This window comes from Leptonotus elevatus, chromosome 1, assembly GCF_054856555.1.
Source record: "Leptonotus elevatus isolate MCC_2025b chromosome 1, RoL_Lele_1.0, whole genome shotgun sequence".
Classification (NCBI taxonomy): Eukaryota; Metazoa; Chordata; class Actinopteri; order Syngnathiformes; family Syngnathidae; genus Leptonotus; species Leptonotus elevatus.
Window position 1 is genome coordinate 4190158 of NC_141239.1, and position 25214 is coordinate 4215371.

At 40.5% G+C, this 25214-nt stretch overlaps 2 protein-coding genes across 4 annotated transcripts; one reads left to right on the forward strand and one right to left on the reverse strand.

Annotated features, from left to right (window-relative positions):
- Window positions 1-312: 312 nt before the first annotated feature.
- On the reverse strand, window positions 313-17628 carry il20rb (interleukin 20 receptor subunit beta). 3 transcript variants are annotated; one of them, XM_086077295.1, is made up of 10 exons: window positions 17287-17628; window positions 10427-10699; window positions 8879-9006; window positions 8668-8815; window positions 7295-7412; window positions 5479-5669; window positions 3582-3709; window positions 3377-3518; window positions 1769-1920; window positions 313-1278 (listed from the first exon to the last, which is right to left on the reverse strand). In XM_086077295.1, the coding sequence occupies exons 2-10, from the start codon at window positions 10482-10484 to the stop codon at window positions 1159-1161; spliced, it is 1185 nt and encodes a 394-aa protein (XP_085933421.1). In that variant the 5' UTR covers window positions 10485-10699; window positions 17287-17628; the 3' UTR covers window positions 313-1158. The 3 variants fall into 3 exon arrangements, with proteins under 3 accessions (XP_085933421.1, XP_085933419.1, XP_085933422.1); XM_086077293.1 differs by lacking the exons at window positions 10427-10699; window positions 17287-17628 and adding exons at window positions 6292-6626; window positions 9590-9787; XM_086077296.1 differs by lacking the exon at window positions 10427-10699.
- A 1039-nt stretch (window positions 17629-18667) lies between these two features.
- On the forward strand, window positions 18668-24601 carry cldn15la (claudin 15-like a). The gene is made up of 5 exons (XM_086071615.1): window positions 18668-19107; window positions 20582-20746; window positions 22212-22293; window positions 22385-22498; window positions 24457-24601. Exons 1-5 carry the CDS (start codon window positions 18711-18713, stop codon window positions 24503-24505), a joined length of 807 nt encoding a protein of 268 aa, XP_085927741.1. The 5' UTR covers window positions 18668-18710; the 3' UTR covers window positions 24506-24601.
- The last annotated feature ends 613 nt before the right edge of the window (window positions 24602-25214 follow it).

Genomic DNA, 25214 nt, shown 5'->3' on the forward strand with positions numbered 1-25214 from the left:
GAGACGGTCAGTCTTTGAGCGTGGGAAATTCTTTCTCATCCCGGTTGACGGGTTTTAACCGTGAGATGGATGACTTTTCCATGAGTGGGGTAAAAAAAAATGGCGCCAATTACAATGAATGTGTTTTTTGTTGTAAACTTAAGAATCGCCTCTCATTTTGGTTGAAGGTGGTGATTTTGGTGAACAAAATAATTATTTTTATTATTTATTTTGTAAATTGCTTTTCCCATTAAATTATATTTTAAAAAATAAATTCAAAATTTCTAATCTAATCTACTTTAGGATTTAGTAACACAACTTTTAAGCGCAATATGAGGCAGAAACATTCCTTTTTTTTTTTTTTTACACATTCATATTTTTACATGGTTCATGTGTGAAATAAGGTACTAATGGCTTAAAGTTTAGTTTTTCTGATTTCTGTTATGGAACAATTTATGTCAGAAGCTCTTGTTTTGAGTATATATATTTTTATGACAAAACAAAATTGCCCCCCCAACAACAAAACAGGGGGAAAAAACAGACCAAAAATATTCAGAAAAACAGGGGGGGGGGGGGGGGATTAAATTAAAAAACAAAAACAAAAAACATTGGAAAAAACACAGTCAAAAAAAATACTCTAAACGTTGGAGGCAGAGAAATGACGTCTATTTGTGTCATTCCGTTGTCCATGTGTAGCGCCCTCTAGCGAGCAGCCGTCAACACTGAATGTGAACAACTGGAATGCATTTGTTGCCTCCAAAAGAAGTCCGCGAGTTGAGCTTGTCCTGCCTTCAGGAGGTCAAAGCCGGCTTGGAAAGTTCTTCACAAACATTCCACCTCTTCTCGGACCATGTAAACTCAAGTCTGCTCAACTGAAATGCGGTGGAGGTTCTGGACCAGATTCTGGACCTTGGCACATCAAATTGACTCGAAACACAACAACTAAATCTTGTTCAAAGATCCCAAAGTTTTGTTCTCGTTTGTTCTGCTACGTCACAACGCGGTGCTTTGCTGGTGCCCAACGTTCTTCTTGGCCCACTTGCTCAGAGGCACAATCGTTTCTGAGCACGTGTATGACTGCGCACGCTGGCGGAACCTTCCGGGCCTTCCCCTGGCGCCGTCCCACAAGAAGAAGAAAAGCCGCGAAGGTCCGACATCTGCGCTCTCACTCCCGCGCCGCTAACCGTGAGCGTTGTGGACCGCTTGGAGGCGCTGGTCCTTCGGCACCACCTGCACGTCGGCGCACAACTCCTCCTCCTCGGGTTCGACCAGCACGAGCGGCGTCGGCCCCTCCACAAGCTGCGCGAGAAGCATCATCGTCATACTCTTGACCCTCATCATCCTCATCTTCATCATCATACGCGTCACTATCTTCATCATCATCCTCATCTCATCATCATCATCCTAATCATCACCATCTTCATCATCCTCATCCTTGTCACTATCTTTATCATCATATTCTTCACAATCTTCATCTTCATGCTTATCATCATACTCGTCACCATCTTCATCATCATCATCATCATTCTCATCGGCAGTTTCATCCTCATCATCACTCTTCACCATCCTCTCGTTCATACTCTTTGCCATTTTCCTCATCATCCTCATCATACTCTTCACCATCCTCCTCATCATTCTCATTGCCAGTTTCATCCTCATCATCATACTCTTCATCATACACATCATCATCATCATACTCATCACTATCTTCATCATCCTCATCATACTCTTCACCATCCTCATCATCATGCTCGTGACATCTTCATCATCCTCATCATCATCAACTGACCAGTGAGGGCGGCAGCGCCTCCTTGTGGACGCATCGGTAGTAGCGTTGCGTGCGGCACCGGACGACGCAGCAGAAGGCGGCGAAGGCGACACCAGCCATGAGGAGCAGCGTCAGCACGACCGTGGTGGGAATCTTCCAGGAGGCCTGGGGAACTGTTGGGGGGGGGTTGATTGACATTTAGCAACGTATCCGTACGTCCAGCAAGCGACTGCTTGTCGGCCAACCTAATGCTAATGTTGCCAAAGTTGTTCATTGGCCAATTAGCGCTTTGACGCTTTAGGATGGTTTGGAAAAGGCAAGGTTACATTTTTGTTTACAAATGCAAAGGCTTGCCGTCACTGCACGTCGAAGCAGGACACAATTTGCAAACAAACAAACACATTTGCATAGATTTGAGATTCATAGCAGAGCTGGTCATTTTGTTACGTTTTTTTTAAAATTGATTTTTTTACACAGTCTTGGCCTTCAAAAGTCTTAGGCCTTGTTTTGTTTCAGTCTTGATACTCTCTCGTCTTGATCATTTCTTGGTCTCAGTTGCTGTGGTCTTGTCTACCACACCAGTTAGCACCAAGCATTGTACTAAAAATGCTTCACCAGTGACAGGACACTGTGATTTACTAAGAAGAATTAAAACGGAAGACTTTTTTTTTTTCTTGTCACCATCAAACTTTGAACATGTTCAAAATTCCTTTGCAACAAGAAAACACGTGTGTGGGCATAAAGTATGGAAGGCCAAAAATGCCTAAATGAAATTAAATAAAAGTGAAAATAAAAATGGATTAAAAAAAATAATTAAAAAGTGAAAATAAAAAATAACAAATGGTAATAAAAACAACTATATATATATATACAATAATAAAATAAATACAAAAATACATGTAAAAATAGAATTAAATATCAATCAATGAATAAAAACACCCTGCTCTCGTGCTCTGTATTAATTTATTTCATGCTGTAGACGCTGCCATGAAATGCTATTATACTTTTATTTATGCGTATATATTTTGTTGTTTTTATTTATATTTCATTTTGAATGACATATTTTTATATCCATTTTTATTTTTGACTTTTTGTGACCTTGAACGAACCCTGACAAAAAAACATTTGCTATGTGCACACACACACACACTTCAGTGAGATACGGCCTTTAACATTTATTTATTGTCTTCAACTTAACACGGTCATTAATATGCTATATTTTGTTTCAAAATAAAATACGTGCATATCTCCCAAGAAATGTTAAGCCCGTATCTCACTGAGCAGCGACTGCTTGCAAGGCAGCGCCCACGTGGCAAATGTTTTTTTCATCAGGGTTTGTTCAAGGTCGCAAAGCATGGCAGTTTTGTTTTTCTTGTTGCCTGAGGACAAGAAAAACTGTCGGCGACCGTTGAACCTGTTGGCGAGCGTCTTTGCGATGGTCGGTGTCCTGAACGAAGCCCGACGAAGAAACAACACTCACTATGTGCGAGCTTTGCTCATTCATCAATATACAATCTTTGGAGCCGTAATTTGAATGGCACGACATCTCGATGTTTTTGCTCGCAGTTGTCACACCGCCAGAACGGAATATGAGCCCATGACGCCGAGTTGCTAATAATGTTGCCGTACCTGTGACACATTTCTCTTGGGTATCTGGACTGCGCAGTTGTTCCTTGAGCAGGACGCGCGCCCGGACGCAGTACTCGGCCCCGACCAGCAGGTCGTGGACGGGCAGCAGCTTCTGCTCGGTCGGGACGGCGAACACCAGATGCTGCGGGACAACCGGCAGGTTAACGCGTCAACTTCACTCGGGATGGCGACGCTAAAAGCTCACCTGGCCCGGGGCGTCGCCGCGCTTCCACACCTCCACCTCGATGGATGCTGTGGGCGGGGCCTCCTCGAAGGACACCTGGAGGCCGCCGCCCATCGTCGACACCGTCATCTGGGGCACCGTCAACACGGCTGGAAAGACGTCAGTACGTTGACAAACAGGACATTTTTTCACATTCTTTAAATCGCTGCTTCTTTATGGAAATTAATTTTATTCACTTGGGGGGGGGGGGCTCCTGTTTATCTACTCTCTTTTTTTCATTTGCAGTTTTTCAGAATATTGTTTTTCTCATGTTTTTTTGACTTTTTGGGGGGAGCTTTGTTTTTTTGTGTAATTTTTTTTTCTTCCACTTTTTTGGAATATTTTTTTTTGGGGGGGGGGGAGTATTTTTTTTCCCTCTGAACTCCAAGTGACTTGTTGCAGACTCGCTAATAGTAGACGCTATGTGGAGTTATGTGGGAACGTGTCCGCCATTAACGACGACTCTGCAACAAGTCGCTTGGAGTTGAGAGGGATAAAAATAATAATAAAAGACCGAAGAAAAAAATATTCATGAAAAATAAATAAAAAATACACAAAACAAAGCTCCCCCCAAAAATTGTCAGAAAAACAGGAGTTAAAATAATTTTCCTCTTGTTTTTCAGAATTTTTTTAAAACAGAAAAAAAAAAAAGCACACCAAAAAAACCAAAGCTCCCCCCCAGATTAAACAGTAAAAAAATAAAATAATTTCCCCCGTTTTTCTGAGTAATTTTTGCCCGTTTTTCAGAATATTTTTTAATGACAGAAAAAAAAATCAGTAAAACAGGAAAAAGTACGATGGCGTATTTGGGCCACGTATAAATATATATATATATATATTTTTTTTTAGAAGGCGGTGGCATTATTCCAAGAAAAAAAACTTCACAAATTTGCGAGTTTATTAAGTGGCAAATTTGCGAGAAAAAACCCTCAAAAAGTTACGAGAAATACACGTAGCGTACGACTCAACTGTTTTGTGCCAATACTTTTCGGTCGGGTTTCCAAATAAGGAGATTGTAATTGCTTAAGCAGAGACGAACCATCCGATGTTAAGCATTCGCTCTTTGGAGCGTTTTGTACGGCGGCTGGCCAGCAACAATGACGCCTCGCTTTGTGAAGGTCCACACCCGGACGATCAAGCATTTCAGTTAATTTGTTAAAATGTACATTTACGTTTCCAGAATTATTATTTACCTGTTGATACACTTTGGTATTATTTTTTTGTACATCTAAGTTGATGTGTCGAATCTGCTGCTTTCCGTCATTCACTTGCATTTACCTAAAGTATGCCAGCTTCTGATTGGTTCGTGTTTGGTCAGCTGGTAGGAGATCAGGAAGTGTCGTCACTCTAGCTGCCATGTATGATGAGTAAAGTTTGAAATTTAAGAATGAATCCTTCACCATCATGTCTTTTCATTTTAGAAACTGTGTCCCATTAACCACCAATGAATCCTCACATGATTCGACTATTGCTACGCTACGTATATTTCTCGTAACTTTTTGAGTTTTTTTTCCCTCGCAAATCTGCCACTATGTAAAGTCACAAATTTGCCACTTTATAAAGTGGCAAATTAGCGAGAAAAAAAAACTTGTAAATTTGCCAGTTTTTTTTCTCTGAATATTGCCCCCGCCCTCTAAAAAAAAAAGAAAATTATATGTGGCCCTAATACGCCGTCGTAGAATTCAGAAAAACAGAACATTTTATAAAGAAATAAAAAAACAACAAAGACAAAGTTCCCTAAAAAAAAAAAAAAGGTCAGACAAAAATAATAAAAATAAAATGTGATTTATTTATTTTTCCAAATGGAAGCTTTATAGTTCATTGGCGCGTTTTAATTTGAATTAGCCATGTTTTGGCCACTGCGGCGGTTATTCCTTACTGTCCTTCCTGTTGAATGGCGGCGACAGTTGCGCCCACGCCGACGTGTTGTCGGCGCAGCGCGCTCGCACACGGATGTTGTAGTCCGAGTCGGAGCCCAAGTCCAACGTCTGGTCGCAGTGCGTGCGCGTCACGTCCTGACACTCGGGAGAATCCAGCCACATGCCGTTCCGATGCGTCAACTCAAACTCGCTGGATGTTGCGGCCAAAAACAAGAGCAAAAAGTCAAACAAAATCGCCCGGAAACCGCGTTTTGAGGCCTTTTGAGATTTCCGCCTCTATTGACGCCGTGACCAATCCCTTCCACGTGCACTTTTAAAATCCACAATGAATAACAAATAGCCAGTTGAGAAATGAATGTGTGCGCCACAAAACGTCCTCTCTTAAGTTTGTCCTCTTTGTCTTCAAATGGCTTCCCTGAACCACAAAACCAAATTGCCATGACCACGACAACGTCTTCATCATCATCTTCATCATCATCATCATCATTTTTTCTTTTTTCACTTCATTTCTTCTTTTTTCTCCTTTTTTCTTTTCATCATCTTTCTTCTTTTTCTTCCCTTTTTCTACTTCATGTTCTTCATATTTTTCTTTTTTCTTATTCTCCTTCTGCATCTTTTTTGTCCCTTAATTATTTTTTCTTTGATTTCTTTTTTTTTTTTTAATCATTTTTTTCAGGTTCTTTTTTTTTATACCAAAATTACTTTTGTACAAGAAGAACAAGAATGAAGGTTCTTGTCTTTCTGGCATGACTAATTAGCACGTTTGCGGTTAATTGGCGTGACTCATATCGACAACACGTTGGGAATGTTACCCGTCGAGTTGTTGGTTGCTGTGCTCCGTCCCCTCGGGCGCTTCCCGCCCGCGCCACCTTTTCCGTTTGGGTTTGAGCCAACAGGCCGAGCAGGAACTCCATTTCTCAAGACAGCATTCGGATGAATCTTTTGTGTCTTTTATGATCCATCCCAGGGGGCGGCGGCCATTTTGCCACTTGTTTTCCACCGCAATGACGTCACAGTCGCTCGGTGGGCTCAGCTGCCGAAAGTCACATGATGACCGAACCCCCCCACAATTGGTGAGCCGCGACGGCCGTTTCCCGAGCCCGTAATCGGGCTCCGGTCTGGAGCATGCATGGAGTCGCACCCTTACCTGAAATTTTAGTAGAACATTTAAAGGCACAGACTGTAAGTCGGATCGGATGGCGAGGTAAATATTATTATTATTATTTTTTTTTAATTAATAAATAAATAAATAATTAAAACAAAAAAAAATAATGAAAAAAAATATTAGGGTTGGGTATCTATTCTAATTTCCTGAATCGATTTAATTGAAAATGGACGGATTTGATTTGGATTCACAAGAGTTCAATTTGATTAGATTTGATTTAATTCAGTCCAATATTACGGGAACATTAATTCATCTGAAATATCAAGGACATGATTAAAAACGACACAAATATGAAATTCCAAATGAAACGATGCGGAAGGTGGTTTGGAACATAAAACATAGCTCGGGTCAAACTGACCCCTTTCAAAGTTAAAGAAACTCCAAAGAGTAATATTTCATGATAAAGCTTGTTCAAAATTTGAAATATTTGCAATGAAAGCGGTTAATAATGTTCGAAATCATTAAATATGAGATCACGGCTGTTTCTGACAAAGCAACCGAACAGGATGGTTGGTGGATTTTTGGAAAGGGAGGCAAAATCAAGAGCGGTCGCCGCTTCCCGTTTCGGAGCCGTCAGTCATGTCGGGCTTGCTCGTCTGCAAACGGCGTCACGCGACGCGACATCCGCTGAACAATGGATTTGAACGCACCCTTGAAACTGCACCGAGTAACGGCGCGGCGCGCTGCACGGCGCCGGCGACGGAAGCCACCTGAGGATGTGCTTCATGTTGACGGACTCCATGGTCACGTGACCCGGTGCGCTCCGATCTGAAGAAGAAGAAAAATGGATTGCTTGTGCCGTATTTGTTTCAAAAATGAATTGTTAGAGGTGTCATATGAATAGCGGGATATTTTCACAGATTTCACCATCAGAATGGAATATTTATGACGCCGTATTCGGGCCACGTATGAATATATATATATATAAATATATATATATAAATATATATATATATATATATATATAAATATATATATATAAATATATATATAAATATATATATATATATATATATATATATAAATATATATATATATATATATATATAAATATATATATATATATATATATGAATATATATAAATATATATATATATATATATATGAATATATATAAATATATATATATATATATATATGAATATATATAAATATATATATATATAAATAATATATATATATATATATATATATATGAATATATATAAATATATATATATATATATATATATATATATATATATATATATATATATATATATATATATATATATATATATATATATATATATATATATATATATATATATATATATATATATATATATATATATATATATATATATATATATATAAATATATATATATATAAATATAGATTTTTTTTAGAGGGTGGGGGCAATACTCCGAGACAGAAACTTTATAAAGTGGCAAATTTGCGGGGAAAAAAAAGCCGAATAAATTTGCAACTTAAATATAAAGAGTGCAACTTTATAAAGGGGCAAATTTGCGACTTATTTACACGTTCATGTTTTTTTTTTTTTTGTATCTAAGTTGATGTGTCGAATCCGCTGCTTTCCGTCATTCACTTGCATTGACTTAAAGTATGCTCGCATCTGATTGGTTAGTGTTAGTCAGCTGATCAGGAAGTGCGGTCGCTCGAGCTGCCGGTGTAAGACGAGTACAATTTCAATGAGGAATGAAATCCGCCTCCGTCCTGCCTTTTCGTTTTATAAACAGTGTCCCATGAACCGGCAACCAATCCTCACATGACACGAAAGCTAAGCTACGTACGTTTCTGGAGGTTTTTTTCTTGCAAATTTGCAAGTTTATAAATTCACAAATTAGCAAAAGTGGCAAATTTCCCACTTTTTCTAAAGAGTTTTTTTCTCTGAATATTACCTCCCCCCCCCTGAAAAAAATCCATAATTAATTATACGTGACCCTAATACGCTGTGGTAAATATAGGCCCATGCCTAGTTGCGAATAATGTTGCTGTTGAAAATGTTTGTCATGTTGTACCTGTGACCCGTACGCATTCCTCTTGGGTATCTGGACTGGGCAGTTGTTCCTTGAGCAGGACGCGCGCCCGGACGCAGTACTCGGCCCCGACCAGCAGGTCGTGGACGCGCAGCAGCTTCTGCTCGGCCGGGACGACCAACACCGGATCCTGCGGGACGATTTCAAGGTTAAGGCGTCAACTTCACTCGGGATGGCGACGCTAAACGCTAACCTGGCCCGGGGCGTCGCCGCGCTTCCACACCTCCACCTCGATGGATAATGAGGGCGGGGCCTTCTCGAAGGACACCTGGAGGCCGCCGCCCACCGTCGACACCGTCATCTGGGGCACCGTCAACGCGGCTGAAAAGACGGGAAAACAGGAAAATGTTTCTTTCTTTATTGAAAAATGATTGATGATTTTTTCAACTTGAAGACATAGCTAGCACCCTCTGGTAATTAATTTAATTTGAATGAGGAATGTTTTGGCCATTGCAGATTCCATAAGCTTGTAAAACGCACCACAATCCAGAAAGTTCTGTAATGTCAGTGTTTTGTATTCGCAAAAAAATGATTGTTGTCATTTTACACTTCATATCTTGCACTCACAGTTTGCTTTGTTTTTTTCCAATTCACACACACACACACACACACACACACACGCACGCACGCACACACACACAGAGTTTAAATTGCACCTTGTAAACATGTCTCGACTTTAAGCTGATGCCATTTACGGAGTTCCGCCGGAGTTCGCACATCGCCAAATGGGCGGGTCCAAACGGGGTCGTTTCATTTGATTTCTTTGTATTCACTTTCTGGTTTCATCTCCACATTTTTGTTGCAGTTTTCTTGTTTTTGTTTAATTTTTTTTTATTTAGGTTTAATAATTTTTTTTTTTTAAAAATCCTACAATTATTTTGGTTATTTTGTGAACTATAATTACCTTGCTGGCGACCAATCCATGGTTGGGCTAAAAAAAATACCCTGACGCTGACAGGTCCATTGTTTTTGGCTGTGTACTGCATAGTCATTTATAACTAGCTAGTAGCTACACTATAACTATAGGTACTAGGTAAAAATGGAATACACCTATTCGCACCTGAGATCACATGACATGACACTGGGGAAGAAAAACTGACTGAACTAACTGATCAATATGGATCTTTTTCACTAATGGGTGGACTCACTTTTGATGCATGCTATTAAAACATTCACTGCCATTAACGACTATAGACGTCAAAAAATTAATGTGAACTATTTCTATTAGTTTAACATTTTTTTATGAAAACCTAGATTTTTTTTAATTGTTCATTTATAAGAGATATAAAATGATCATGCGATTAAACGCCCCTTATATTTAATATATATATATCTTTAAATTAGGCCCGTCAGGCGATTAAAATTTGTAATTGTAATTAATCACATGATTTTACTAGTTAACTAACAATTAATCACAAATTTGATCTGTTCTAAATTTAAAATATTTTTTCCTAGGTTTTCATATTCTTGTTAGCAAAAGTGGGTAAAAAAATGTTACTAATAGAAATAGTTGAAGTGAATTTTTGGCGTCTATGGTCGTTAATGGCAGTGAATGAGTTAATAGCAAGCATCAAAAGTGAGTCCACCCATAAGTGAAAAAGTAGTTGTTTTTCTTCCCCAGTGTCATGTCATGTGATCTCAGGTGCGAATAGGCGCATTCCATTTTTACCTAACGTTGTGTGCCCTCATATTTACTGGCGACCGGTCCATTCGGCCATCGTTTGTCCGCAGGCGTACTCACAGTGGATGAGGCGGACTTGGACCAGCAGCAGCAGAGCAGAAGCGATGGCAGTCTTCATCCTGGGCTCCCGCCGAGACACATCCTCGCCTCGGCTGAGACATCCGCGGCCACCGAACGCTCTTTTGTGGGATTTTGTGCATGCCGAGAATCAGGTTGCGGGATGCTGACAATCGGTCGCCGGGGCCCAACCGGTCCGGCCGGTTGGCTCCGCCCTGCGATTGCGGTGCCGCGAGCGAGCAGTCATCAGCTGCTGGAGCTGGTCCAGTTTGGCTTCTATGTTTATAAACACAATGATGTCTATTGAAGAAAAGCAAGTTCCTAAATAAAGGGGGGTGGGGGGTGGGGGGGGGGGGTTGTTGTGGCTGAACCTGAAGTCCAAAATTGCGAAAGGCCAAAAAAAAGTTGTCATTTTGTGCATATATATCAGGGCTGTCGCTATCAAAACTTTTTTGAATTATCCTATCGGTTATTCCATCGAATAAGCCCCCTAACTTATTATTATAATTTTTTTATCCACCAAGGTTGACCGTGAGTTGAATTGAGTGGATATAACGACTCCTTTATTGTCTCCTGTACAAATAATCACAAGCTATGTGAAAAACACTTTTTTGTCATTTTTTAAATTTTTCTGTTTTGGGGATAAAACTGAAAAATGGGGGGGGTGGGGGGCATATCCGGTAAGTGTTTTTCACATAGCAGCATAGATATGCATTATTAGATGATATAGTGCCCTCATTCTGATTACAAATAATCAAATAAAAAGACTTATTTTTTATTATTATTTTAGGACATCTCTAATTTTGGACAAGTAAAACGTGAATATTTTGTCAAGAATTAATTTGATAATGTCTTTATTTTTTTTATTAAAAAACATTTTGCCACACGCTGTGGACTAAAAATGACAGCTCAAAGCTGAGATAACCAAACACGGCTCACGTGTCTATCATGGACGGCTTTTAATAGTAATATTCTCAACTTAAGGTGATGATGCTAACAATTAGCCATCTAAATAAAACAAGCTAATTAGCTACACCAGTCAAATGAAAATGTAAATATGTATTGGTTGGACAAAATTAAGATGATTTTTTATTTATTTTTTTGTCAGCAACATAGTCGATGGTAAAATAGGTGCCACATTTGATCGTTGCTCCCAATGCGTCTTGAGGATGATGCAAACTTCCACGTGCCTTGGAATGAGTTTCAAAATAAAAGTCTCAAACCGGTTATTTCTTTTTTGGTGGCACCACATGACTCACGTGTTCTCTGGCAGGCAGCAGGGGGCGCCCACGTCAAAATTTCATCCAGTGCCTCCTCCAGCCTTCATGTCTTTCTTTTTTCTCTTTTTTTTTTGGGGGGGGGGGGGGGGGTCTTTTCTTTGGTCGAGCTTTATGACTTCCAGGCTTCATTTTTCGAGTTTTCTTGTTAGTGACAATTCCGTCTCATTTAGCGTTCTTGACTTGAATTCCTTTTTAGTCTTCATTACTTTTTGTCTCGCTTTCTTTTCTTCTTATTCAGCTTTTATGACTTCCTTTGTTCTGATTTAGCCTCAATTTCCTCTTATTTAGCTTTCAGCTCTTCTTTAACCTTCGTTGTATTTGTGTTCAGACGTTCTCTTTTTTTTTGCCTTCAATGTTTATTATTGAGCTTTTTTTGCTTCTTCTTTAGCTTTGACTTCTTTAGCCTTCATTTTCACAATCATCATTTTGTCTTCGGCCTCATTTGAATCCTACTTCACTTTTGTTATTCTTCTCCTTAGCCTCCATGAAGTCTTTTCCCCCCCCTCCATTTTATTGATAGCTTTCTGCTTCTTCAGCCTTCGTGTCCGTTTTGTCAGTCTTGATTTCATTTTTTGTTTAGCCATTACTTTATAGTTCATTTTTTCCTACTTGTAACTTACTGGTTTAATTCTACACGGTGACAAATTGACTGTAGAATTGACAAGAAATAACTGGCAAAAAAAGTTGCCAGCTAACTCTTGTAAAATCTCAGTACATTACTGTATTTTTATTTTATTTTTTATAGTATTTACTTACTGTATTTATTTTTGGTTGGTTTTGTATTGAACATATAAACATAAAAAAACCACAAAACAAGTACAAAACATAAGTTGAAATAAAAAGAAAAAACAAGAATCAGAAGAAAGAAAAGAGTTTATGTGTTCAAAAGGGGTAGGAAGAAGTTAAGAACTTATCGAGTCCTACCCCTTTTATGTTGATAAAATAAGGTCATGTATTTCAACAAAAGGAAATTTATAAACCTAGTCATATATACAAGTGCACTTTAACATACGCACATTTGCTAGCGACATATGTACGTGAAATTCATAGACATATACCATAATACATTTATGAATCATATCCTCATACTCGCATATACAATTTTCATTACACTCATACCGATACAATTATTTATTTTTTTACAGCATATATACATTTTTAACAGCTCATGACTGATGCAAGTATTATTTTTTTTACTTTGCTTTTAAACAACTTTTTAATTTCAGCAAGTGACTGACATCTTTTCAGGTCAGTTCCAAAATCATTCCACAAATGAACACCTTTGCTTAATATTTGTTCTCGTTTTCCTTTTTTTGTAGACACTTGTACCCCTTATGACATTAGGACTCTCTCATTTCAAGTACTATGGAGTAGATTGTTGTGTACTTTATACATTATTTGTGTTATTTTAAATTCAACTAAGTTGTAGAATTTCATTGCATTTGATTTCATGAATAGAGAATGAATTGGTTCTGTATATTTTGATCGATTTATAATTCTTATGGCCCTTTTTTGCAGTTTGAAAACAGGATGGGTATTTGTTTTATATGCGTTTCCCCAGATTTCCACACAATAGGTCAGATATGGTAATAATAATGAACAATATAATGTGTGGAACGATTTCTTATTCAGGACATCCTTAGCTTTAGAGAGCATCCCTATCATTTTGGACATTTTCCTTTTGACGTTATCCATGTGTGACTTCCAACATCATTTTTCATCAAGAACTACTCCAAGAAATTTATTTTCATACACTCTTTCTATTTCAATTGAATTGACCATGATTTTGACCTATGGTGTGGTTTGTCTAGTACCAAAAACTTTTTATTTAAGTTTAATGATAATTTGTTCAAGTCAAACCATTTTTTTAATGTGTTCAATTTATTCTCCACGGTAGTCAGAAGCTACTTCAGGTTCTCTCCTGAACAGTAGAGAGTTGCGTTTTGGCGAATAAGACACTTTTGAATATTTTTGAGACACAACAGATATCATTTATATAAAATATAAATAATTTGGGGCCTAGCACAGACCCTTGGGGGACTCCTCAAGTGTTTTGATTGTATATTGTTAAACTGAATATTATAATAATGATATCTGAAACTGAACATCCATTTTTTTTTTTTTACCGCTTATTCCTCAAAAGGGTCACTGGAGCCTATCCCAGCTGGCTTCGGGTCAGTAGGCGGGGTACACCCCCAACTGGTTGCCAGCCAATCGCAGACCAACAACCCTCCACACTCACAACCACACTTACGGACAATCTGGAATGTTCAATGAACCCGCCATGCATGTCTTTGGAATGTGGGAGGAGACTGACGCACCCGGAGAAAACCCACACAGGGAGAACATGCAAAAACTCAAGCCAGGAAGGCCGAAGCCCGGACTCGATCTCACGTCCTGTGCACTGGGAGGCGGACGTGCCAACCGTTCAACCACCGTGCCGCACTTGCTGTAAAAATCCATCCTCGTTCTGCCGCCGAGTGCGTAAATGAATGTTGGCTGTTTATCGGAGAAATGCGATGTAAAGACGATGCAGGCTAAACCTCGCGCTAAAATATTGTTCTCGTCTCCGGCGACAACATCTGCTCCGCCATTTGCTTCTTCTCCTCTAAAGATACCCGCCAAAATCCAACAATCTTGACCGTATTGACCTTTAACCCGCATATAGACGAGCCAAAACGTAGTCATTGACAGTATTTGACCGCTGATTTTACAGCAAATGATTGTACGTTGTTTTGACCCATAATGCATTGCTGTATAGTTAAATACTGTCAAATGAAAAAACAGGAAATTGTTGTCATTTTTTACTGTCCATTTTACATAAATGTGTTCCAGTGCACTTGATAGACTTCGCTTCCCCTTTTTAGCCTCCCAAACGTCCTCTTTTCGCTCAATTTGTCTCCCGTTTCTTTCTTTGTTGATTTGACTTTCCCACACAAGTCGCGGTCGGCCTGACGCGCTTCGCCGCGCTGTCCTCCTTCGTTTCGTCATTTGCGTGACTCGCTGAACTTTGACCTGCGCCGGTTATGAAACATTGACTCTGGCTGGTTGTAAAACTATAAAAACGCACACACGCACAAAAAGTGTTGCTGTTGTTGTGGTCCCCGATGACGGCGACCATGTTGCCGTCGTTTGGTGCCCTCGTCAGGACGTCCTTATATGGTCGCGCGCCGGCTTTGGGATCAATTCGCGCTTTCTCTGGGCGCCTCGCCATGACTGAATCCCAGATTGTCCTCCGATGGTTAGGCCAGTCTTGTGTTCCTGCACTCCTTGTCAGATCTCAGACTGTAGACCTTAGTTCAGGTCAGGGCAGAGTCCTTGCCTGCAAGAAGAAACCCGGAGTTTGACGCCTACGCTCTCGACCTCCTGCCTGGCGTTTGGAAATATACGGACTGTCTCTCCTCTGGACATGTCCAAACCATCTGAGACTTGATCTCCAAAGCCTCTAACATCTGAGCTGTCCCCTCTGATGTACTCCTTCCTGATTCCCGTCTAACCTCATCTGTCATGCTGTCCATTACCACAGCGAAGAAGAAGGGGGCTTAGAGCTGATCCCTGATGTCGCCCCACCTCCACTTTGAACTCCTCCGCCACACTTACAGCACACCTCACCACTGTCTTGCAGTCCTCATACCAGGGATGTGATTTGACCAAAGTGAAATTATCTGAAAATGTTGCCGGATTTATGCATTCGGATTGACTAAGACCATCTCTGTAAGTGCATACATCAAGACAGTCAACATATTGAAACCTGAAAAGTGCAAACATGCAGCATTCATTTGAGTTTGTGTCAATGATTAACCATGTTAAATATTTATGGCCATTTTTATTACGTTATAATATTTTCGAAAATTTGATTTCGATTCATTTGAAACGTTTACCACCGACCTCAAAATTCACGACTGTCAGCAACTGGTGCAGGTTCACGTCTCTCTATTACCGCTTCCGATTGTGATGTCAATAAGGGACGGAGGCCGTAAAGTTTTGGAGTTTTCGTTTGGCCACCGAAACTTCCAGCGATGGAATAATTTGTTGTTCTTGACTGGAGTTCTTTCACGTGTTTTTTGCTCTTTGCGTGACTTTCAAGAGCTTTGAAACCTCTCGCACCATCGTCAACGGTATCACGGCACCAAATGCAAAGCAAGAATAAAGTCACTGAACAAATTCGTCACAGTCTTCTTTCCGACATTTGTAGATATATCCTTCTCTGACCGGTCCCATCGAAACTTGTTTTTTACGATCTTGTCAATTTCCTTAACTCGCGGAGCATCTTTGCGTTCGATCACGGACATCTTTCTTTAAACACCCGGCAAAAACGTCTGAGAAATGAACAATGGCATGCGCCTATGCCTTTATAACAAGCGCGTTTATTGGTCAACACGGAGACTTCAGCCAATCGCAAGATCCGTTTCATTTCAGTTACGGAAACACTAAAATGGAATGCTGTCGAGAGACGAAATCGGATTTTTTACCACTTAAAATTTTTTAAAATTTTATTTTTGGAGATAAAAAAAGCGGAATTCCGCGAATTAGCGGAAAAATCACATCCCTGTCATACATGTCCTGCACCACTTGAACATACTTCTCTGCCACTCCAGACTTCCTCATACAAAAAAACCACAGTTCCTCTCTGGGCAACCTGTCGTAAGCGTTCTCCAGATCTACAAAAGACACGATGCAGCTCCTCCCGACCTGCTCTGTATTTTCTCTTATCAACATCCTCAAAGCAAATACTGCTATTTTGTGTTAACCCGGGCCTGGACCGATCCGGTAAGGACGTCATATATTTGATTCGGCCAAGTTTTTTACGTGCGACCTAAAAGAACACAAGAGGGAGGTACGAGTACAAATCGAACAAAATGACCAACTTAATTCGAAAGGACAAATGAACAAAAACATATCAACACTATTGAGTGAAAACTTAAGTGCATTTAAACCAAATTGACAAAAATAAATACTCCAAACAAATCATTAAGCAAATATACAACCCCCCACCCCCCCTCGCCCCCCTTCGGTCTTGAACAATGGCAGGTGCCAGATCTTCACTTCTCCCACCTTCAAGCCTGGTTGCAGTAAATATTCAGACAAATATTAATTAAAGTAGAAGAAAAGAAAAGATGTCTCAAAACAAAAACTACTTACTTAACATTAACCGAAAATATTAAATAATTTAGTCATTAAACTAAAGCAAATTCAAACAATACCGACGTTAGATGGTGGCGGTAACTCCACATCAGTTCCGACATTCGTTTTCATGCCTTCAGTGAGAATCTACAAAGTAACCAGCCATTAAAATAAATCAAATGCATTGAATAAGAAAGTGCGTCCAAACTTGTGGCCTGCGCTGTATATTCAATATTCAAGTTATTAAAACTGCGCAAAAGTCCAAACTCGGTTGATTCAACATGTGTTCCAGCCATTTTCAAAAGTGGTGCCTCCTTGATTTGGCTTGTGCAAAAACAGTTATTAAGCTAACTGTGCTAACAATTCCGTGACGTCACTCTGTACTCGATTGAAATGAAAGCCAGCCCCGAAAGTTTCTCCTTCGCCCAACACAGACGCTCATAAGCAACTCTTACTTACAGTCATCACTGTCTTGTTTTCTTTTCTCTGCTCCCTCTTTTTTGTCTTTTCTTTTTCACTCCCAGACGGATCGCTCTCCTCTTCATCGCGTCAGTCTTGTCGGAGAATCTTATCTTATCGCCACCTTAATATTTGTTTGCGCGAGCGCACGCAAGTTGCACGTGTCTCTAATGAGCAACCGGTGGGGGAGGGGCGAGTTTGGCTCGCGGGGCCCCTTCAGGGAATTTGAGACGGTCAACTGTCATTGCGTCCTTGGCACTCCTAATGTGAAAGAATAAGATATGCGCTTTGTGTGAAATCTGTTGGCCCCTCTGACGAAAAAAACTAAAATTCTAAAATTCCAAAAAAACAATTTCGTTAACGAAATCAAATCAAAACGAAAATGCTTTTTAAAAAAACAAAAAAATAACTGAAACTACATTTTATGTTTACAAAACTAACTATAAATTATAGCAAAAAACACCTTGGTTTTAGTCTTTGGTAATTAATTTAATGCATGAGCCTTTGGGGATGATTTTAAATGGGATTTTAGATACGATTTATTTAACTGGAATAAGGACGTTTGAAAGTGTCACACAGAAGTGACGTCATATAGCAGCAGCCAATAGAAAAGCACCTTCAGGTGACGTCGCGCCGAGGCCACAACCAAATGCAACGTTAGCTAAGAAATGTAGTTACTTTTCTCATTTTATTAAATATTGTGCACAAGCAGAGGTGGCAAATCCAGGTCCAGAAAGTAAAACTCTTGTCACAGTTTGGCTTTAACCCCAGGTGCTAGCTCGCTAGCTAGTTCCCTGGCTAGCTTCCCACTGTTTACCTGCTAGGGAGCTAGCTAGCTAGCATCAATGGCTAAAGCCAAACTGTGGCAGTGTTTTAACTTTCTGGATACTTCTGTGGATACTCATTAAAAAAAAAAAAAAAAATAATAATAATAATAATAATAATAATAATACTGAAACTAAGTAAAACTTAACTAAAACTAATAATTTTTTTAAATAACTAAAACTAATAAAAACTAACAGAACCACCCTGAAAACTAATTAAAACTGAATTAAATGTAAAAAAAACAAAAACCCCAAACGAAATAAAAACTAAGCAAAATGAAAATTCCAAAACTATAATAACCCTGATTCACACGCAATTACAGTGTCTACAATGGCTCCATGCTTTGAGCTAGTAAGTCTGCTAGCATCAGTTAGCGGTCGGATTACCATTATTGTCGGAACAAATCCAGTCTCGTCTCGTTTTATTCCGGGGAAAAATGTGTGTTGACGCAAATATTTTTGTTGAGTTTTTGGTTGGCGAAACGAACACCGGTCCGCAAGGCCCCCCCTTCCGAGGGCTCGGGATGCCCCCGAGGGTGCGGCGCCGGCCGCGGCAATCGATACTGAGCGAGACCAAGAGGAGGGCGGGTCGGGCGCTTTATGGCCCCCGTCAGAGGGCAAAGTCTCCCGGCGCCAAGGCGCCGTCGTCATTCAGCGCCGGGAGAGCAGCTTGCGTCGTTCCTGGTAGACTTGATCTCCTCGTTGGCGGCGGAGATCCTTCCGGGCAAACTCCGTCTTTTCCCTTCTTCTTCCTTGGTCGCGACCGTTGAGGCGGCGACAATGTCGACGGCGGTGGAGGCGACGGGCTTCGTCATGTGCCTGCTGAGCTGGCTGCTGACGGGCGCGGCGCTGGCTAACGACTACTGGAAGATCTCGAGCGTGTCGGGCAGCGTCATCATCTCGCAGCGGCAGTTCGAGAACCTGTGGCACTCGTGCGCCGAGAACAGCGCCGGCATCGCCGAGTGCCGGGACTTCGAGTCCTTGCTCTCGCTGCCCGGTAGGTGGCCGAGTCGCCGGGCGCCAAATCAACGCGCCGGCAAACATGGTCGCGACGCGTTGCTCGCGTCCACTCCGCGGCGAAGGCAGTGAATGTTTCGTTCAAAGGTCGCCAACGCTTGTAACAAGAAGAACTGTTGGCGACCATTAAATCTGTTTGGCGAAGGTTTTTTGTTGTTGTTGTTGCTGTCACGCAAGTAGCGACGCGAGCGTTAGCGGCCTTCGGCGCTGCTTTGCGTGGCAGCTTGTAAAAGATGATCAATCATTAACTGGCCTCGTTACCGAAACTAACCCGTCGAGATCTCACACTTTTCATCTTCAACTTTCCAATTTGATTCATTGAGCCTTCGTTTCTTCTTCGTTTTGCTTTCATTCTCTTGCACTTTTAGCCTTCATTGATTCTTGTATGGCCTTCGTCTCTTCTTGTTTGAGCAAATCCTTTTTTTTTTCCTTCCGTCTCTTCTTCAGTTTGCCTTCATTATCTTTATAAGCCTTCCTTTTTCTCCTTCACTCTGCTAAAGCCTTCAAGTTTTTTTTTCTTCACCTTCATTTGCTTCGTATTTAGCTATCACCCCCCCCCCACACACACACACACACACACTTTTAGCCTTCATTTTTGAGCTTTCACTCTACTTGAGATATTTTCCCCACTTCTTTAGCCTACTTTTATTCTTCTTTGGACTTCATTTACTCACTTTTTCTACAGCCTTCATTTGTTTGACTTTTAGCCTTCAATCTTTTTTGTCTGTTGGCTCTTTTCTACTTTTTGCCTTCACTGTCTCCTTCTTAAGCCTTTGCTCTCCTCCAATGCGAGCCTTCAATTTGTCTTTCGCCTTCATTGTGAACTTCTTCCTCCTGACTCCTTCATCGTCTCCCTCCTACGCATTTTTGTTGGTATCGACCAGAAGAAAAGGCTAGCATTAGCATTAGCATGAGCAAGCTTTCTTCCTGCGGTTGGCGGATAGTAAAAGGGCGCGGCGGCCATTTTATGATGACGACGGGTAAACATTAACTGGCCTCATTATCACCTTGTGTTTGCCTTCATTCTCCACTTGTGTTGCCGTTCGTGTGCTGCTTCCTCTTTAACCTTCGATCGTCCCCTTTTAAGGCTGAATTATTTCTTTGACATTTTGTTTTGTGCTTCTTTAGCCTGCGTTGTCTGGGTTGATGTAAAATGTTCATTTTCTCCTTTTCGCTTTCTTTGCCTCCATTCTTTTCTTCCATGAATCTTTATTTTCCTCTTTTTTTTTAATCCCAATTTTTCTTTCAATCTCCATTTCTATTTCTTTAAATCTGATCCATTCCATATTTTTGTTCTTCTTTACTTTGTTCTTTAGCCATTAATGTTGTTTTGTTTTTAGTCCTCATCCTTCTTCTTCTCCTCTTTTATCTCGGTTGATTTTCTTTCTTGGCTTTTGGACATTGTTGAGCCAGGTGGTTGTGTTTTATTATTATTATTATTTTTTTTGTGTCAGGTCACGTCCAGGCGTGCCGAGCCCTCATGATCGTTTCTTTGCTGCTGGGTCTGGCGTCCATGGTGGTTTCTCTGCTGGGCCTCAAGTGCATCAAGATCGGCTCGGCCGGAGATGCTTCCAAGGCCAAGATGGCCGTCACCGGGGGCGTCCTCAGCATCCTGGCCGGTGAGCCGCATTCAAAGCAACCTTGATTTTGGCAGACGTCTTACTTTTGGTCTTTTTGGACACGTCATCTCTTCTATATGCAATCTTTTGAGTCAACAAAAAAATCGAAATGGTTTCGATCTCGCTTTAGTCGCATTTAAGACAATATTAGTAAGAGTTCAAATGTATTTGACAGAAGCCTGAACTATTCAAAAAGCATAACAGAAATATGAAATCTCAGTAACCACATGACTAGCTCAACTTTTTTTTTTTTAAATGTAAAATGCTACATGGCATTGCATTTTGTATGACGGCCATTCCATCGCTAGTTCTTTTTTTAAAAAAAATTCACAATGTCTCCCAAAACACACTCCCCTTCCTGTAGCCTTCAAAATAAAAGCATCCAACCATCTTACGAACACTGTTGCATGCCACATGGGTGAATTTGAGTTACACGAGTTGAATATAAGTTTGCATTACACACAGAAGCTCATGAACTGACATTAGCACACAAAGCTAACTTCAGCCCGAAGCTAGCCTAGCAGCACATTTGCATCATTACATGGAAGATTACGATGAAATTCATAGTCGAGTAACGTAACGATATGTATGAGATGTGTTAAGAGCACTTGTTGTGAGTCACCATCAAATGAACAGAAGTTAGCTCGCACCTTCGCAAACGAATCAGCTGTCTAAGAAACGTGACGCGACCCAAGCGGAATACGCGACGGTTGACCACGAGAACAACCAAGACACGCCCCCCTTCGGTTTCATAAAGCCCACCATCCGTCCCCTTCACCGCAGTTTCTCATCTGCACCCCTTTGTTGACGACGTGATTGTTTGATGCTGAAAAAAAAGTGAGGATAAGCGTGGATGGATTATTGTTATGATTTTTATTGAAATTGTAATTATTTAGGGCTGGGTTAAAAAAAAAAAATCGATATTGAATCGATTTTCATTTTCAACCCTCCCGATATCGATTCATAAAACCATGAATCGATTATTGTAATCTCTCTCTCAAGAAAGTAGAATTTTTGTATTTTTTTTTTAAATCTTAGTTTTCTTGAAATTTACTGTTCACATGAACTAAAACGTATTTTGCTTACATTTATGAAAGAGCTGACCGATTGCACTTTTAGACAATTCAGAATCTTTTTCATTTATATTTACAATTACTTAATTAGAATGATGAAAATATTTCCATCTCATCCTTGCTGATGCCAATGTTTTATAACACTTGCTCAAATTGACTTTGAAATGTAATATTTGTCTGTCATGTCCTTCCTTGATACGGGATTGAAGTGAAGCGAATCGAGAAAAATCGAAATCGAATCGAACTCTTGTGAATAGAAATCGAATGGATTGAGGGAATTAGAATCGAAACCCGGCCCTATAATTATGATGTATTTTGGTATTTCAATTCCAATGTGTTTATGATTGTCCTTGTCCTCTTTGGTGCCATTTTTGTCGGGTTTGTGCCTGCAGGTGTTTGCTGCCTGACGGCGGTGTCGTGGTACGCCAACATGGTGGTGCAGGACTTCTACAACCCGCTCTACCTGGGCGTCAAGTCAGTCGCACGCACGCACGCGCGCGCGCGCGCGCGCGCACATGCACGTCAGTCACAACTCGTTCCCACCGCTCGCTTTTTCGTGTTGCAGGTTCGAGATGGGCGTGGGCCTCTACTTGGGCTGGGGGGCCGCATGCCTTTCCGTACTGGGGGGCGTCTTGCTGAGCACCGCCTGCAAGAGGGCGTCGCCCGCTGTCCAGAAAGGGTATGATGGGCGCACACCTGCCGCCAGCCAGCTTCCACGGGGGGATTTAGGATTTTCCGTTGGGGCAGGGCTTCAAAATATGGTTTGAAACTAGAGTTACGGCTTCAAACTATGGGTAGGGTTTCAAATGAGGGTTTAAAAGTAGGGTTAGTGCTTCAAATTAGGTTTTCTAATAAGGGTTTAAAATGAGGGTTTAGATTTCGGGGGTGGGGCTTCAAATGAGGATTTAAAACTGGGCTCAGGGCTTCAAACAAGGGGTGGGGTTTTTACAATAGGGTTTCAAATTTGTGTTTAAAACTAAGGTTATGTCTTCAGACTAGGGGTGGGGTTTGAAAGTAGGGTTTCAAACTATGGGTGGGGCTTCAAGCATTTCATATTAGGGTTAGGGCTTTCAAACGAGGGGTGGGTTACAAAGTAGAGTTTCAAGCTGTGGGTAGCTTTCAAATTTGGTTTTCAAATGAGGGTTCAACTTAGGGTTTAAAACTTGGGTTAGTGCTTCAAATGAGGTTTTCTAACAAGGGTTTAAAATTGGGGTTTAGACTTCGAAATTTCCGATTTAAAATTAGGCTTAGGGCTTCAAACAAGGGCCAGGTTTTTAAACAAAGGTTAGGGTTTCAAATTAGGGTTTAAAAGTAGGGTTGGGGCTTCAAACTAGGGGTTTTAAACTAGGGTTTATAATTAGGATTTTGCATTGGCGGTCGTGCTTCAATTTGAGTTAAGGCTTCAAACTTGGTGTCGCTTTTCAGTGTAGGGTTTCATGCTAAGGTTGAGGTTCCAAATGAGGGGCGTGTCTTCAAATGAGGGTTTCAAACAAGGGTTAGGATTTCAAAGTTTCAAAATGAGGCTCAAGGTTTAAACTTGGCCACTCTCTTTGACAACCTCCGGAGGAGGAGGAGCCATCAGCGGCCGCATCTTCTCAGGAAACAGACGGCAGCACACTGCACCCGCGTGCTCCGGGGTCATTGGTTCGAAACACGTTTTTAAGCAACCGCGAACGACCCCTCTCGCATACTTCGACCCGCATTTCAGTGGCTCGCCCTCTGGGTGGCGCCTTCGCTGCATTGCCTGCAGGACAGAGAGAAGAAGAGACACTTTTGTCCGCAAAGCAATTTTGCTTTTTAATTCTACTAGCTAATACTTTTTAACACACCTACAGATCTTCTTCTTAATATATACTGTACATAATAATAATATTGTTGCCACTTTATCCGACTCATTGAGTCACTTTATTGATATTATGCATTTACATTGTATGTTTTTATATTGTGTGTATATTCATTTATACTTTTGCTACTCTTTTAACTCATTCACTGCCATAAATTCATCAAAAAAAAAAAAGATGATTAAAAATTAGGTGCGACAGGCGGTTAATTTTTTAAAATCGTCATTAATCGCATGACTTCACTCGTTAACTCTCGATGAATCACAATTTTTTAGATCTGTTCTAAATGTACAGTCAAACATATTTCATATTCATACTCTTGTTAACAAAAGTGGATTTTTTTTTTTTAAACTAATAGAAATAGTTGAAATGAATTTTTGACGTTTATAGCCATCAACGGCAGTGAATGGATTAAAAAAGGAAAAAAAAGAAAAGATTCTTAAAATTAAAATTTGTAATCGTAATTAATCGCATGACTTCACTCGTTAACTTGCGACTAATCACACATTTTTATATCTGTTCTAAAAAAATAGTTCAAATGAATTTCTGACGTTTATAGCCGTCAATGGCCGTCAAATGAGTTAAATGTTATGCTGCTCACTTGCTACTTCTCAATTGACCCTCGGATTAAAATCGGGTTAGCTTTCAAAGGAAGACCTTTTTAATCTTTTGATTTGTGGTTTTCAAACTGGATCAAGTTGTCGACGTTTTCAAACGAAAACGGGTTTGAAAGTTTGGCTTCAAGACCGAGTGAGGTTTTCTTTATCCTCATGCTGTTTTGTTTGCTGTGTTTCAGCGTTTACAAGGCCCCGCCCACGTCGGATACGGCCAGAGCTTACGTCTGACGCGTGCGCACACGCACGCACACAAACACACACGTACACAATACATGCACACGCTTGAAGTGAAAAACAATCAGTTTGGCAATAAAATAACGTTTTGTCTTTCACTGTGTGTGCGTGTGTACTTTTTTTCACCGTGTGTGTACTTTTGTTGTAATCCGGTGTGAGTAATCACGCTGACGACGACGCAGGATGTAATCCAGGCCAGCTGCTGACAGGCAGAAAAGCAGATTACATCCTGACGCGCGTGCGGCCTGCGCTGAAAACTCGCACCCGGAACCTTTCCAAGTCCTCGGCGCAACAAACAATGAAGAAAGAAGAAAGGGTAGGGGGGGGGGGGGGGGGATAAAAATATCCAAATCCCGTTAGATTGGTTTCTCAGGAACGGCGATAATTCCCGACTCAATTTGACCCGGGCTATATTAAATGATAAGAACACATCCCAATTAGTGCTGTCAACTAATTAATTCATCACAAAAAATTCTCACATTAATAATGTATTAGCGCTGATTAATGGCACTATTATTTTTTAGCGTGACAGCGGATGGCTGCGTTAAAGGTACATGCATTCAAGTCAAGCATTTCATAAATGTTTGCGTTCGACATTTAACATTTTGGTTCGCGCCAAACTATTGGGCTCATTTATTTGTTTTCATTTTAAACAGATGAGAAAAAAAGAGGAGGCGCGCGCGTGCAGTGGAGCAAAAATGAT

What these genes read in the sequence shown, in the direction of transcription:
- il20rb (XM_086077293.1), bottom strand. Translation starts at nt 9,609, where the DNA reads ATGGATTGGTCGCCAGCAAG. An exon ending in AGCAACCAACAACTCGACGG is followed by an intron (nt 5,670 to 6,291) that starts GTAACATTCCCA and finishes CGCAACATCCAG; the next exon opens with CGAGTTTGAGTTGACGCATC. An exon ending in AGGCGCTGCCGCCCTCACTG is followed by an intron (nt 1,279 to 1,768) that starts GTCAGTTGATGA and finishes CTTCTCGCGCAG; the next exon opens with CTTGTGGAGGGGCCGACGCC.
- cldn15la (XM_086071615.1), top strand. Translation starts at nt 18,711, where the DNA reads ATGGCCCCCGTCAGAGGGCAAAGTCTCCCGGCGCCAAGGCGCCGTCGT. An exon ending in GTCCTTGCTCTCGCTGCCCG is followed by an intron (nt 19,108 to 20,581) that starts GTAGGTGGCCGA and finishes TTTTTGTGTCAG; the next exon opens with GTCACGTCCAGGCGTGCCGA. An exon ending in CGTCCTCAGCATCCTGGCCG is followed by an intron (nt 20,747 to 22,211) that starts GTGAGCCGCATT and finishes TTGTGCCTGCAG; the next exon opens with GTGTTTGCTGCCTGACGGCG.